Here is a 16069-nt window from a genome sequence, read left to right on the forward strand (position 1 = left end):
TTTATAAATGTATTCTAAATTGTAGACTAATGAAGAAGTCTCCTGTATAGTGAGAAGCGTGTGACCAAATAATGTGAGACGTTTTATAATAAATATTTTTATTTAATTTCTTTCTCATAAATATACAATAAAAGTAGAAAAATGACATAAAATAGCAGTGAAAAATTTATCCTACTGAGCAAGACAATCTGATAATATACTTAATTTTACATAAAAAACAATTTAATTTCGCACATAAAATTAAAAAATTGCATAAATTGAAGAAACAAGCAATATTAAAAAAAAAACAATATTTAATAATTTGTCTAAATGCATACTCTATAAAATCAAATTTCATTTTGTCTTCTTACGCTTTTGTAAAAACTTGACACTTGTAACATAAAATTCAAAGAAACACCTACAATTATTAAAAGCACGTGATTAAAATACAAAACTTTTTCGAACATTTATCTAAACGCGTAAAAATGCCTCTTGCAACTTTTTATCTTTATTTTCACTAAATTTGGAAAATAATGTAGAAAATTTTAACTTCCATTTGTAAATTGTGATAAATATTTTAATTCCTATGTAGATTGTAATATAAAAACTTTTAGTGTAAAATACTAAAAATAGGTTTTTGTAAAAATAAAATTAGGTAAATTCAAATTAATTCCTTTGTTAATGGATTTTAAGTTAACTTACACACAATAAAAAGAATTTTTTTCGAAAACGTATACACATTCATTAATAAAAATATTCACTTAAAAATATAATCTTGTGTTAGAAATTTTCCTTACTAACTTGTGTTAACGTTAACTTTCTACACTGAACTTTTGCATTTTGTTTTTATACAATTTTTGCACTGTTAATGTAAAGCAATAAAAAGATGCTTCTAAAATAACGAATAAATCGGGTAATTTAAACACTTTGCTAATAAGTTATAACTTTCACATACTAAAGCCAAATTATTCGAAAATTTATCCGCATCAATTAAAATAATTTTAAAATCTAAAAATTTCCAATTTTTGTGCTAGTTTTTCTTGCGTCTTCGCACTTGATACAACTGATATTGAACTTTAAGAAATGTTTCTTGTATTTACAAAAGTGCTTCTTCCTAACTTCCTCGATTTCTGTCTTCTCTTTCAGATTCTCTGAAAAAAGCATGAATCTCAGTCAATTACAAAAAATATATTTCATAAACAATTTTCATAGGTTTAAAATTACAAAATGCAAGGATGGGAAAAAAAATCAAGAAATTTAAAAATTTTATCATAGAGCATTTTTTAAAAAGTTTTTTAAGTAAAAGAATATTTAAATAGAAAATAACAGAGTCTGAAAGTTTTTTTCCACCTTTATTTTATTTTTGTTGGCAACTTTTAGTTTTATATTTAAATCACTTATTTCTTCACATTCACGTCTGAAATCTTGAAAATGGGTGCCTGTTTTTGAGCGTTTAAAACATGCCAACTGTTATTTCCTATTTATATATTTTTGAAGCTATTCCTATTTATATTGAAACTCTTTCTGTTCCTATTTATATACATTTTTTAAAGTTTTTTAAATATTTAATTATTTCCTATTTTAATTATTTCCCATTTATATATTTTTGAAGCTATTCTATTTATTTTGAAGCTATTCCTATTTACATTTTTCCCTCATTGTAAAGTCTTATGAATAAAAATATATAAATAGAAAATAACAGTGTCTTAAATCACTTATTTCTTCACATTCACATCTGAAATCTTGAAAATGGGTGCCTGTTTTTGAGCGTTTAAAACATGCCAACTGTTATTTCCTATTTATATATTTTTGAAGCTATACCTATTTATATTGAAACTCTTTCTGTTCCTATTTATATACATTTTTTAAAGTTTTTTAAATATTTAATTATTTCCTATTTTAATTATTTCCCATTTATATATTTTTGAAGCTATTCTATTTATTTTGAAGCTATTCCTATTTACATTTTCTCCCCTCATTTCAAAGTCTTATAAATAAAAATATATAAATAGAAAATAACAGAGTCTTAAATCACTTATTTCTTCCCATTCACGTCTGAAGTCTTGAAAATGGGTGCCTGTTTTTTAGCGTTTAAAACATGCCAACTGTTATTTCCTATTTATATATTTTTGAAGCTATTCCTATTTATATTGAAGCTATTCCTATTTACATTTTTCCTTCATTTCAAAGTCTTATAAATAAAAATATAAATAGAAAATAACAGAGTCTTAAATCACTTATTTCTTCCTATTCACGTCTGAAGTCTTGAAAATAGGCGCCTGTTTTTGAGCGCTTAAAACATGTCAACTGTTTTTTCCTTTTTATATATTTTTGAAGCAAATGAAGTTTTGAAACAGGTAGATCAGACCAATTCTTAAAAAAAGAAAGCGGTGCCGAAAAAATGAACTTATTATGCAATTTTAGCATATTTAAACTTTAATAGTTTTATTCTAAACACAAAGTTTTTTTTTTTTAAACAAATAAAGTGGCTACAGAGCCCATCTTAGTATTTTTTTAACTGTATTCCATTATGAATATACATAATTCAACATTATTCTACATGTTTAATTTAAACTTAAATTATGTGAAACAAAATTATCAACAATTAAATTTCTCTTTTGAGGTTATTTAAAAACGGCAGACATGATAACTCCATTTTCTTACCCAGTTTGTTATAAAATTTGACGCTTATAATGATCTTGATGTAGTTTCCGTTGTACAATTCGAACAAGTTAACCACCCTGAATGAATTTTGTTCTAATGATCGGATCGAATTTTTTGCAATTCATCTGATCGTTGGATGAAGAACAATCTTAAAGGTTTGAGTCATGGTGACTCAGGAGATTCGAGATCGCAACTCTTAAGGCCTGATTTCTTAGGACAAGACGCCGTCAGCTGGAAATCAGCGCTAACCTCTGATTGGTCCATTTGCGAGTTTGATAGTATACGTCATTGAACGCTCATCTTGAACTACAATTGCCGTCCAACTCAACTGCAGTTGGATTACAACGTGACGTTAACCACAAAAGCAATGGCGGACAACATCCAACAGCACATTGAAATCAGCCAAGATTTTGATTTTGACATTAAACATAGCATCTTCGTTAAACATAGCACTCTTCATTTAGCTCAGCTATAATGTGTTTTTTCTTGAACAAAGTCATTATTTGTTCTCTAAAACATTGGTCGACAAAAACAAAATCAATACAAATTCAAAATAAATACTATTTGTTTACGTTATTAACGCATGCGCAATGAGAGATAATGTCTGCGTTGGACCGACTGCTCACGCTGAGCTAACAAAAAAGTATTTTTTTGGAGTCAGCTCTACGTCAACTTTCCGCTGACGTCCAGATAAGGCGTTTGTCCTAAGAAACCAGACCTTTAAATACACCATCTGAGGATGAGACCGGTTCCATGTTTTGTCCCTTCCCTCTCCTCAGCTATATGGGAACATACTACATTTTCTTCCGTAATATTTTTCGCATTTTATTGTTCTAACTATTTTCTTAAATTTCCACGATTCTTTCTTTAAGAGCTATGTTTAATGCAGTTTTGAATTCCATAAAGTTTCTTAACTTAAAAATATTTATTCTGTTTGAAAATATCGACAGCAACATTCTTCCATCTCCTATGACTATCCAGACACTTATGGAGGAAGCATGCGAAGCGTTGCCATAAGTAGAAAGTTTCGTTTTGCGCCAATTGTAGCCCGTTTTGATCACCAAAAGAGTGCTCTCCTCCCAATGAGACGACTCATGTTCGCATCTCAACGGCGGCTGGTTGAAATGAATTTTGCTCGCACCGAGCACTGTGATGACGTAAAATATCTCCAGTGGTAGACTGTTCCTGGCTTGGTATCTCCTTACCGTCGGACTAACCGTAGACTTTTTTTGTGACTTTCCTATTCGTTTAACAAAAATGTGAGGGTTAGTTCCATTCAAAAGTCGTTCACGAAGGCGAATTTCTCTTAATACTTGATCCAGGATTTCCCTTGTCTACTGGGTTGGGTTCAAAATTACAAGTCTACGGAGTTGAATAATGGTAGCCATAAAATTGAAATTGGGTTGGCTGTTTAACAATTAAATAAAAAAGAGCTTACAGCAATAAAGTAATCCAGCTTTCAACTCTAACTTTGAACAGACGACGAGATCTCGCGAGATAAATTGAAGCGTGATGTAATTTCAGCTTTCTTACTGATTTTTTGTAAAGTTAGTTGGGGCTTGTTTTCACGCTCTGATAAAGCATATTAAATACGAATAAGAAACTTGCAATCAGGGTTCGTGATTTTTTTGATTTAAATCAGATTTTTTTAAATTCAAATACACTGTAAGAACTTTGATTTATGATTAAAAAAAAACTTTATAAATGTTTAATTAAAATAATAAAACTATATTATAACAATATTTTGGAAGCTCTAATTACCTAAAACAATTTTTCATTATATTATGGTTTGAATGCGTAGCAAATGCATGATTGAAATTTAAAGACCAGATGAAATAGAGAATTTAAAGAATACTTTAACTATTATAACAAAGTTTCAATTAGCAGACCATGATTTTAATTTAAAATTGCAATTCCTTTTTTTTTCGCTTGATTTTTAAAATGACAGAATAAATGTAACAGACTGTGTTTATAAATGTAGTCATTCATCAAAAAATAAATTAATATTTAATCTATATATTTTTATATTAGGATATTTATTTTGATATAGGATTAAAAATGAATAAGTTTAAACAAATTTTAAACAATCTATGTACTTATTGGAATTTTCTTTTTTCACGAAATTTCTTTTTAGAAAATCTGACAATGTCAAAGATTCTGTAAACATATTATGAGAAAAAAATACTTATTGATAAATGAGACAGCACAATTCTGGGTTATTTAATTTAATAACATCGACATTTTCATTCTGCGATTTGAAATTAAATTATAATAATTTAATAAAAGTATAATTAATTTAAAAGACTGCTTTTTAACTTTTTAAATTAATATATATAAAAAAATCAGTTGATTTAAATCGCGATTTAAGTGAAGCTGATTTAAATCAACAAACCCTGCCTTCAATATTTATGTTCTTAATATCAGGTTTTACTAATAAATGAGATAAAAAAAAGATTCGAGTTAATTTTTTTTAATGAAAGGTGGGAATAATAATTAAAACATCCGTGTAATTCCTCAGAACCGAAAAAAGGAAGTTTCTTTTTATAGACTAAAATGTTTATTTCACCCCTTTTGGATCAAATATGCCTGATTCTTTAAATAACAGCACATCTAATATGCAATTGAAAACATATTTATGCAATCAATTTAAAAAAAAAAAGATAATAGCTTCAATGCTTTTTATTTTCATCAAATGATTATAAAAGATAAATGTTTGAAGTACAATACATTTTGAAATTCGTATCTAATAAAATTTTTGAAACATTGAATATTAAACTAAAAAATAATCTAACAAAAATTATTAGTTTTAAATTATTAGTATTAAATTTTAATTCGAAAAAAAGTGTTTTTTCCCTAAAACATATAGACTATCCCCCAACGAGAAACCGAGATTTTATCATCACCAAAAAATCACGCATTTTCAAAACCATTAAAAATCAAAATTTCATGCATAACTGTTCACTCTAAAAAACAATAATCAATTCTATTTCATTTAACAACTGGCATTGAACAGTTACCCGATTCTGAGTTGGCGACTATCAATGTTCAACAATAATCCCGCATTAAGGTCATTGTGATTGAACTAATCTAAATATGCGTTACATTGAAGGTAAAACCAGGAAAACCTTCCATGTTTAGCCCGACGGCAAGGAGAATCTAACCCATGATCCGTCTACCACTAAAAATAGTTTTAGTCAGCACTCAGCCGGGATTAGAATTCGAATCGACCAGCCATCGCTGGGATTTGAACCTGGGGCACCTGATCGAGAAACAAGCGCTCTGTCCCCTAAGACAAATCACGTTAATGAATTTTAGTTTTTGAAAATGTATCCGTATTTAATAACAGTTGTTAAGATTTTCTTGAATTCATAAAATACGAGTAGTGCGCAGCCTTGCATCGATACGTTTTTGGAAATGTGTCTGTGCAGTAAACTGAGACAAAGGCATTAGGGAATTTCAGCAGATTCAATTAAATGTTATTTTCCGTAGAAACAATGAAAAATTTTTTTTAAAAGAACGAAAAGCAAATTTCAGCTAATTTAATTAAATGTTATTTTCAATAGAATCAAAAATTGAACATGTTACAGCAAAATACAAAAATATATTACCTCTTTTTCCCTGGTGGACAATTGTTCAAATGGATTCTGAATTCATTATTTGTTGCATAACTCCTCCAACAGCGAAAACACGCAAAAGGTTTCCTTCCAGTATGTTCCTGAAGGTGTTCTAAGAAGGCTGACCTTAAACGGAACTTTCTTTCACATTTGAGGCACCAAAAAATAGAATGCATCATATTATGTGCTATGAAGTTACTCGCAGATTCAAATGTTATGTTGCACTTAGCACAAGTGAACGCAATTTCACCTATAGGTGCAGAACTTGACTCCGGTCTGGCCTTCTTTGGTCGTATCACGTAAGTTCCAGACACTTCAATTTGAACCACTTCTTGATCATCAGACGATGCACCAGCAGAAATGTCCGCATCGTAATTTTCCGTTGTTTTGATGGCTGGAAGCCGAGAATCTGGTGGACTTACAATTGACTTGTACTCTTCCAGACAACTTTTCACTTCGTTATCGTCTTTCCTAATTCCTCCCTCTTCCACAACAGGTGTATAGGTAAAAATCACTTGGCTATTTGGTAAATTGATTATTTGGGGTGTGGAAGAACTTGCTATGGCAGCTATAGATTCCTGTAGACTCCTTTCAGATTCTTTATTTTCCTCTCTTGTGATGTCTTTTTGATCAGAAGGTATATCTGTGGAAGTAATTTCAATGTAAACGGTAGGAGGGCTTTTGGAATCTTCAGCAGATACGAATGCTTCGAAATTCCCCTCACAATTCTGACTTGTTTTATTACAGTCTCTTTTATTGATGTCTTCTTGATCACAAGAACTTGCACTTTGTGAAATAGAAGAACTGGTAAGAGATATAGACTCGTGTTTATTTTCTTCAGATTCTTTGCCTTCTTTAATGACGTCCTCTTGATCTATACAACTTTCCAGCTGAGAAACTGAACTAGATGTTGCAGATATAGATTTTTGTTTGTTTTCTGTAATGATGTCATCTTGATTAGAAAATACATTGGTGGAAACGATCTGTTGAGTGCAAGGTACAATTTCAGGACTTAGAGAATCTGTAGCAGATTTTGAGCTCTTTAGATTCCTTTCAGATACATCACTTGTTTTTTCATTATCTTCTCTAGTGATATCTTCTTGATCAACAGAACTTGCAAATTGGGGAACTGAAGATTTAGGAGTAACAGATAATGATTCCTGTACATTCTTTTCAGATTCCTTACTTATCTTTTTAGTGATGTCCTCCTGATCCGAAGATACACTTGAGGAAACAATTTGTCTAACGTAAGATGAATGCTTGATTTGTTGACTCGAAGAACCTGCAACAGATATAAGTGTCTCCGAATTGCTCTCGAATTCTTCATTTTTCGTTGAAATGTTTTTTATGTCTTGCTCACACGATATCTTTGCAGACAGAACTTCTTGTGTTTGTGTAGAACGGATTTCTGAAAGCACAGAACTTGCAAATGTGGTTTCCTCGAGGTTTCTTTGAAATTTTTCTTCTAATCCTTTCTTTATGTTCTCTTCATCATACTGCATATTTTTCGTTTCAGCTTTTCTGTAATTAGATGATTGAACAGTTTCCAGGCTTGGAGGACTTGCAATGGATTTATGCTCCTCTACACACTTTGAGCTGACATTTGTGTTCTCAGATGTTTGTTTTTTGTTATTTTCATCCGAAGGCATATTCGTACACACTCTTTCTTGACTTGTAGGTGATTGAACGAACTGGTCGCTTTGAAGTCTTGTATTAAATCTGTGTTCAAGTTCTATGTTTGATTCATTGGTTTCATTTAGAATTGTGTCGTCATTAATCGCCTTTTGCTCATAAGATGAATTTGTATCGATATTAAGTCTACTAGTATCTCCAACGTGTTTGGCATTAGGGGAATGATGATTAGCCTGGTCCACCAAAGAGCTCTTTTCAGATTTTTGATTATCTGTAGCCTTCTTTGATCTCTTTCTTCTTCTCTTCGGCATGCTCTTGGCATTATCTTGATCTTCAGTTGAATTGGTCAACTGAGCATCATTTCGTGAATCGCGATATATCTTTATGATATCTGTCTCATGTTCTTGAAAATGATAATCATAATCAGTTAGGGTTGCTAGGAACTCGTGACATATAGTGCAGGTAAACTGTCGAGTGTAAATCAACTGGAAATGATCTGTCAAAGCATTCCAATCTTCAAACTGTTTTAAACAATAAGGACACACTTGGAACTGATTTGAAACAGCGTCCGGAGACTCGAAATTTGACGGATAGCAAACTCTCAGCAATTCGTGAATTGAATAATGGTCAACCATGTCATCCAAATGCTCACACGCATAAAAACAATGCCTACACGTAAAAGCCGTCTCTTCCACATAGTTACTTGCATAGGGGTCGGAATAAGCTCCCTCTACTTCTATTCCCCTTCTGTCACCACATTCTGCTGATTCGCATCTATCATTCTCTTTTATAGGATCTGGAATTCGTGATGTTCCTGGACCGAAACTTTTATCTGCAGATGAAAAATCGGAATGTAGTTCAACAGATTCTGTTATTTGTGAAAATCCCTGACAGCTCGTAGAACTTTGATTATTGGTACTTGGAATTTGTAATAATCCTGAATCTCTAACCCCAGACTCAGATATGGTACTTTGTTCAATAGGATTTGGAATTAGTGATGATTCTGGATAGCAATCTCTATCCACAGAAATCGGTGTGGCATTTTGTTCAATAGGAATTGGAATTTGTGACGATTCTGAATTGCAACCGCTATCCACAGTCTCTGGTGAGGTATTTTTTTCAATAGGAATTGGAATTTGTGTTGAACCCGAACAGCAGCCTCTATCCACAGCACCAGATAGGACATTTTGTTTAGAAGGTTCTGATATGTGCGATCCCGGACCGCAATTCCCTTTGGCAAATGCATCAATATGTTGTTTTATTCCTTCAAAACTGCTGAATTTTTCACCACATTTTTTACATTTAAAAACTCTCCCCTTTACAAACTCATGCTTGCTCGCATCAGCAGCTAATTCTCTTGCAGCATCTCTAGCAGAAAATGTCTTCTTCATATGTTTATTTTTTATGTGCTGTCTCAAAGATTGATTTTGCACCGGTTCTATACAGATGGGACAGTTATAATGGCTCGACTCAGAAGATGAAGCATAATCATCCGTAACCTCCGATATCTGTATAGTTGATATTATAAATTGAGTCTTATAAAAATTTAGCATGTTGTATAGGAATTCGGAAGTGACAGTATTATCGGAATGTGTAACAGAATAATTCCCTCCGGAATCAAGAATATCATCGGGTCGCGTTACCTCGCAATCAGGGCGAGGCATATTTGCGAAAAAGCATGTCACTGCATGATGATAACACAAGTCAAGATCTGTGCATGATAGTAAACACCCACATTCAGGACATTTATAAAACTGCTGAAGCTGACCGTTATCATAATCTAGTTTTTGTGATGCTGACGAAATCGGGATTGAATATTTTTCACCAAGATTTTCTCCTGGCTGGGACTCAAGGGAAGACTTTTTGCCAAGACTATCCTGCAAGGGACGTTCACCCTCTAAATCCAGGTTTACATCGGAACTCACTTGTGTATCTTTTAAATACCATTTGCAGGATGCGCTGTGGTCATCCAAATCTTCTTGAGTCAAGAATAGTTGAAAACATCTGTTGCAGGTGTAAAGATGGTTGTCTTCAGATTTTGCAATTTCCGATTTCAATGAAACAGGATCCAATTGGTCCTGTACAGGCGTTTTCAACATTTTGTTCGGTGACACTGAGGGATTGCCATCCCTTGAACACACTGAAATCGAATCTTTTACTTCCAATTTTCTTTTAGAAGTCGAAGACGACGAAGCGCTGCTTGAATCACTTGGAATAAATTTTCCCGTTAAATCATAAGTAGAAATTCCTTTTAGCCACTTTTGGATGCGATACAGTTTCACTATATCCAGTTCTTTTTCTTTTTCTGGAATTTTGTTATCAGTTTTATCAAATTTTTGAGCTTTAATAGTTTTTACAGACTCTTTATTTATTTCATAACATTCTAAGTTTGCAGGTTCTTGTGTTAAGCCAACATTGGGTAATGTAACGTCTGTTCTCTTTGAATTTAATTCCTGATGATAGGAGCTTAAATCTAACACTATGCCAGAATTTATAGACTCTTTATTCGTTTTACCACAATCGACATCTTCTGATTTTTGTATTAATCCAACATTGGACGAAGCACCGTCTTTTAATTTAGACTCGTTAATAAAGTCATCACATTCAACATTTCTTGAGTTTTCTATTAATTCAACTTCGGGTTGTGCAACTTTAGTTTCCGTTGAATCGGTTTCTTGAAGTTGAGTCTTTAATTCAAAACGTTCCCTGACCTGCAATTCCGGTGATATTTCTGTTTTAACATCCAATTTCATTGATGTAGATTTTACCACTTTATTTGGGGATTCTGAAGGATGAAGATCATTCGAATATTCCAAACTTGAAACTTCAGAATAAAGTTTTCTTTTTACAGTAGAAGTCACCGACCTAGAAATTTTATCCGATAGAATCCCGCTTTCAACATCTGAATCTGGAACTGATACTTCTATTGAATCTTCTATCGTATTATCTTTGATATCTAATATAAATTTAGTTGTAGTTTCCGAAGCAATTTTAGCTTCTCCAGTATCAGCTTGAATGACTTTTTCAGAAACGGATTCGAGAGCTGAAAGTTTTTCAGAGCGACCATCAATGCTGCATTTATCGTCTAAAACTGGTTTTCTTTCGTTTTCTGAAGTTTTTTCAATATTACCGATATTAGATTCATCGGACTTCCGGAGTAAGTCTGGTATTCCAGATTCTTCAATTTTATCTTTCTGACGATCTTCTTGGCCAGCACTAAAATCTGAACTTTCCTTGATATCGTCTCCTTTGCTTTCACCAGTTTCACCCGGAGCACTCATGTTTAAGCAATGAGAAATTTAAAAAAAAAATTATAATGTATAGTCTAGAACACCAAATATAAAAAGTTCAAACTAAAAGATAAATGAAAATACCGTTTCTAGATCTAATACGCTCATATCTAATGACATTGCGTAATAGATTATCCGTATAGATAGGTGGGGTCACTTTCTTGTGAAGTTGCCATCTGCACATTACGATGTATTAAAAATTTTCGAAGTTGGATTAGCCTCCATTTTCGAGAAGTATCATTCTTACACCAAAAGTTCTGAAGAATAGAGGTAGTGAGTTCGATTCCCGATGTATGTGTTTATGTGATATCCTTCAATAATTTGTGTAAATTGAATCTTTCTTAGTGCTTTCTTTCTGTAAATGATTCTATCTTTAAGATTGGAAAGCCGTTATTTAATGCTACTCAAAAGTTAGCAAATTTATGCATGTGATGTTGTATCTGTTGTCGTAGTTTATTTACGTCACACTAGAGCTGCACAATGGGCTATTTTATTTTATTTTATGAACAGCTGACCCAATATTGGGTTTATGATAACTAATGTTTAACTCCGTAGCCTTGTAATTTTGAACCAATCCAGAAGACAAGGGAACTCCTGGATCAGTACCCCCAGAAGTATTGATTTGTTATGGGAACATGGCGGATTTTGAGATTCGACAGATTTAACGTTTATCAGTCACCATTTACTACACAGGGAGTCTTCGGCCGGCGAGGATCGAACCCACAACCTCTTGGACATGGCCCAGCGCCCTACCGACCAGTCTATCCCAGCCCTTTGCGCAATGGTCTATTGGCGACTGTCTGGGAAACATCCCTGAGGATGATCCGAAGACATTTCATCACACTTTTGATGCTCTTCTCAAGAACAAGTTAGATAAGAAAATCCCAAAAGTAACGGCCGGATTCGAACCAGCTTTTTCCTCGCTACAAAGTGGCAGTAAGACCATACTAGGTTCACCCTTGGCGAGAATCTAGTAGTACTTGAGCCGTGATGGCTCAAGCGATAGAGCGTTCGACTCCAATTCAGGTGAACCGGGTTCGAATCCCAGAGATGACTGGTTGATACGAATTCCGCATCCGGCTTCCATCGACCACAGTGCTGACGTTAAAGATCCTCAGTGATAGACTGATCATGGGTTAGAGTCAGGGGACTCTACACACACACGGCTAATTTCGTTGTTGGAGGAGTTATGTAACAAATAATGAATTCAGAATACATTTGAACAATTGTCCGCCTTAGAAAAAGAGGTAAAATATTTTAGTATTTCGCTGTAACATATTTAATTTTTGATTCTATTGAAAATAGCATTTAATTAAATTAGCTGAAATTTTTGATGCTTTTCGGATTTTTTTCCTTGTTTCTACGGAAAATAACATTTAATTGAATCTGCTGAAATTCCCCCAAGGCCCTTAACACAGTTTTCTGAACAGATTTTAATGGGACTCATTTTCAAAACTGTATCGATACAAGGCTGATTACTGCTCATATTTTATAAATTTATGAAAATCTTAACATCTGTTATACGATACGAACACATTATTAAAATCTAAAATTTATAATCGTGAGCTGCAGTGTCTCAGGGGATAGAGCGCTTGCTTCTCGATCAGGTGTTACAGATTCGAATCCCAATGTTGACTGGTCGTTACGAGTTCTGATCCCGACTGAGTGTTGACTTAAACTATCCTAAGTGGTAGACGGACCATGGGATAGTATCTCCTTGCCGTCGGGCTAACTGTGTGAGGTTTTTGTGATTTTGCTGTCAATGTAGCGCAAATGCAAGTTAGTTCCATCAAAAAGTCCTCCACGAAGGAAAATTTCTAAAAATACTGATCGTTAAGACACGGTTAGCAACAGATCACCGAAGTCAAGCATCACTGGCTACGGTCAGTGTGCGTGTACGTGACCACTTGGATCAGTCTGTGTAGGGACCGAGGGTGTGCGGTATTGGTCCTCGTTAAACTGTGCTACCGTAAAGTGCTCGACTTCGCGCGCAGGTCGTCGGGCTACCAAAGCGGGGGTGCCATCCCTTCCGCAGAGGATCAAAATTGTGATGGCATGTCTTCGGATCATCCTCCGGGATGTTTCCCAGACCGTCGCCAATAGCCCATTGTGCAGCTCTAGTGCGACGTAAAGTAACAACAACAACAACAACTAAAAATACTTGAATCAGGAGTTCTCTTGTCTTCTCGATTGTTTTCAGAATTACAAAGCTACGGAGTTGAATATTATCTGTCATATACGTATAAACCCAAAAAAATTAGTTTAGAAGTTCAACGACAGTTATGAAATAAAATGGTAGTAGTACTTTATTTACGACACACTAGAGTTGAATGATTGGGCTATTATACAGAATAAGGCATGGGAAATCATCCCTGTAGATCAGTGTTTCTCAAAGTGGGCGATAACGCCCCCTTGGGGGCGTTTGAAACCTAGAGGGGGGCGTTAAGGGGCCCAGAAAAAATGGGGGGCGTTGATGTGGGTTAGGGGGGCGATGTATAATTTGTAATTTCATTTACTTTATATAGTATTCTAAATTTCACTAAAATTAAAGCACACCTACTACACAATAACGAATAATTAGTTTATATTTCTACCCTGTATGATGTTATAAAAACTTAAAATACTTAACATAGATTTCGTAGGATAGCCCGCACACCGTACGCAATCAAGTTGTAACAAGTTTCTACGGATAGATAAAGGGACATGATCGCTGATAGTTAAAAAATTAGAGCAATTTTACCTTAATTACATTGCACCAGAAATTATTTTAAACATTAGGAAAAAAACTAACATGCAGAGTTTTGAAGTATTGTACATACGTAAACTAACATAAATTGAAGTTTACTTTCTTTCTTGTTTTTAACATAAGGGCATTTTACAGCATTTTCCTAGCATTTTATAAGAAATTACTGATGTAAGAATCATCATTTTTATATAAAATGGAAATACGTGTACAATTAATGTTCAAAAACTTGTGTTAGAATTTTTTTTTTATAATTATCCCATTACCGTCCAGTGTCAAATAGTATAGTAAGCTTAAACAGTTCACTTATTGTAAACATTGTTTACTATTTCTATATATTATAAATATTAAATATGACAAATAATAAAAACGCTGGCTTAGGCGGCGGTTTTCATTTGAAACAGTTCTAAATTATAAACTAAGATTCTATGAGAAATTACCCATATTTATGTATAATACGAAATGATATTAATTTATTTTCCGTAATTAAATAAGTTATTATTGTTAGTAGTATTATTTACTAGTCGAAATATAAAATTTTAATTATCTTATGATGAGAATCTTATATTATTATGATGATATATTATATCTTATTATGATGAGAATCTTATCTTATATCTTATTTTGTGATGAAATAGGAATTCCGTTTTAGAATATTATATCAGCTGCTACAGATGGTGCTCCAGCTATGACGGGGTGTCAAAAAGGCTTCATATCGTACTTAAAAAAGAAAATTCCTGATGTGCTTCCTATACATTGCGTTATACATCGACAGCATTTAGTTGCTAGAAATTTAAGTGAACGACTATTTCAATCATTGTAACATGTCATCAGAGCAGTCAGTAAAATCCGAAATAACTCTTTGAATGACAGATTATTTAATCAGCTTTGTGTTGATAATGATGAAGATTTCAAGAGATTGATCTTTCACACAGAAGTGCGTTGGCTATCAAAAGGAAATTGTCTGACTCGTATTTACAATCTGCTTGACTCTGTCATAGAGTTCTTGGAAAGCAAAGATGCAGAATTGTGCGAAAACCTCATCACATCAAAGAATGATATCGCATACCTGACAGACCTTTATACACTGCTTAATGATATGAATCTCCAACTTCAAGGCGATGACTTGAACTTAATAAAAACAAAAAATGTCGTCGCTGCTTTCGTAGCCAAGCTGCTCTTACACAAAAAGAATATTGGCAGACGTGAGTTCCATAATTTTCCCAATTTATCAGTATCCTACAACAACGACGAATTGCTCGTCTACTGCCAACATTTGGGGAATCTTCACAGTGATTTCATTGAAAGATTCCAGGACATTTTGAAATTGGAAATACCAGACTGGGTGTTAGATCCTTTTTCAAATGTCAACATAGCAATATCACCCCAGTTGGACGAAGAACTTATAGAACTCACCACGAACGAGGAAATAAAAATCAAATAAAAAAATGGCTACCAACAAAAGTCAATTCCGCAGTTGTACCCTGGATTGTGGTCTATCGTTGAACGATTTTTGATAGCATTCCCATCGTCATATTTATGTGAACGTGAATTTAGCGCTGTGTAAACGCTGCAAACCAAACGCGGCGACTTACGACTGTTTTGGGGTAAAATCGAACCTGATATCAACAAACTTATTAAATATCATCAAATTCACCCATCTCATTAGATTAGTATAAAAACGAAAACTTATTACATATTTATATTGTTTCTTTTAATTTGATTAAAATATATTATTAATATTATAAAGTTGGGCTTTATTTGCTCTCACTGGTAAAAATTTCTAGTTTAGAATGTAAGTTTAAACGTCAGAACCGACTAATATGTATAACTAAATTAATTAAAGTAATGAAATTGTGGTTAAGTTTTTAGGGTGCAAAAAAATGGGGGGCGCTGAAAAATAATTCATTTTCAAAGGGGGCGGTAAAAGAAATAAGTTTGATTATCACTGCTGTAGATGATCCGAAGTTATACCATCCCGATTGTGACCATTTACAGTGGGGTCATGTCACCCACTTTGGAAGCTCGATGATCTACGAGTGAAGTCGAGTGCTCCATGGAAGGACAATTTATTGAGGACTGATTCCATGCACTCTCGGTTCCTTAGCAGAGTGGTCACTCACCCACTCCCTGTACACAGCCACTCA

The 16069-nt window shown here is 33.4% G+C and overlaps 2 protein-coding genes across 2 annotated transcripts; one reads left to right on the forward strand and one right to left on the reverse strand.

Moving 5' to 3' along the window:
* Positions 1-81: 81 nt before the first annotated feature.
* Positions 82-11358, reverse strand: LOC107454373 (uncharacterized). The gene is made up of 2 exons (XM_043044181.3): positions 6252-11358; positions 82-1130 (listed from the first exon to the last, which is right to left on the reverse strand). Exons 1-2 carry the CDS (start codon positions 11168-11170, stop codon positions 1094-1096), a joined length of 4956 nt encoding a protein of 1651 aa, XP_042900115.2. The 5' UTR covers positions 11171-11358; the 3' UTR covers positions 82-1093.
* An 811-nt stretch (positions 11359-12169) lies between these two features.
* On the forward strand, positions 12170-15366 carry LOC147809892 (protein FAM200C-like). The gene is made up of 2 exons (XM_087162925.1): positions 12170-12205; positions 14809-15366. Exons 1-2 carry the CDS (start codon positions 12170-12172, stop codon positions 15364-15366), a joined length of 594 nt encoding a protein of 197 aa, XP_087019051.1.
* Positions 15367-16069: the final 703 nt, after the last annotated feature.

The sequence above is a fragment of the Parasteatoda tepidariorum genome, chromosome 5 (genome assembly GCF_982258835.1).
Source record: "Parasteatoda tepidariorum strain Cologne lab strain chromosome 5, Ptep-v5.0, whole genome shotgun sequence".
Taxonomy (NCBI): Eukaryota; Metazoa; Arthropoda; class Arachnida; order Araneae; family Theridiidae; genus Parasteatoda; species Parasteatoda tepidariorum.

What these genes read in the sequence shown, in the direction of transcription:
- LOC147809892 (XM_087162925.1), top strand. Translation starts at nt 12,170, where the DNA reads ATGGCTCAAGCGATAGAGCGTTCGACTCCAATTCAG. An exon ending in AGCGTTCGACTCCAATTCAG is followed by an intron (nt 12,206 to 14,808) that starts GTGAACCGGGTT and finishes TTATTTAATCAG; the next exon opens with CTTTGTGTTGATAATGATGA.
- LOC107454373 (XM_043044181.3), bottom strand. Translation starts at nt 11,170, where the DNA reads ATGAGTGCTCCGGGTGAAACTGGTGAAAGCAAAGGAGACGATATCAAG. An exon ending in TGTCCACCAGGGAAAAAGAG is followed by an intron (nt 1,131 to 6,251) that starts GTAATATATTTT and finishes TGCTTTTTTCAG; the next exon opens with AGAATCTGAAAGAGAAGACA.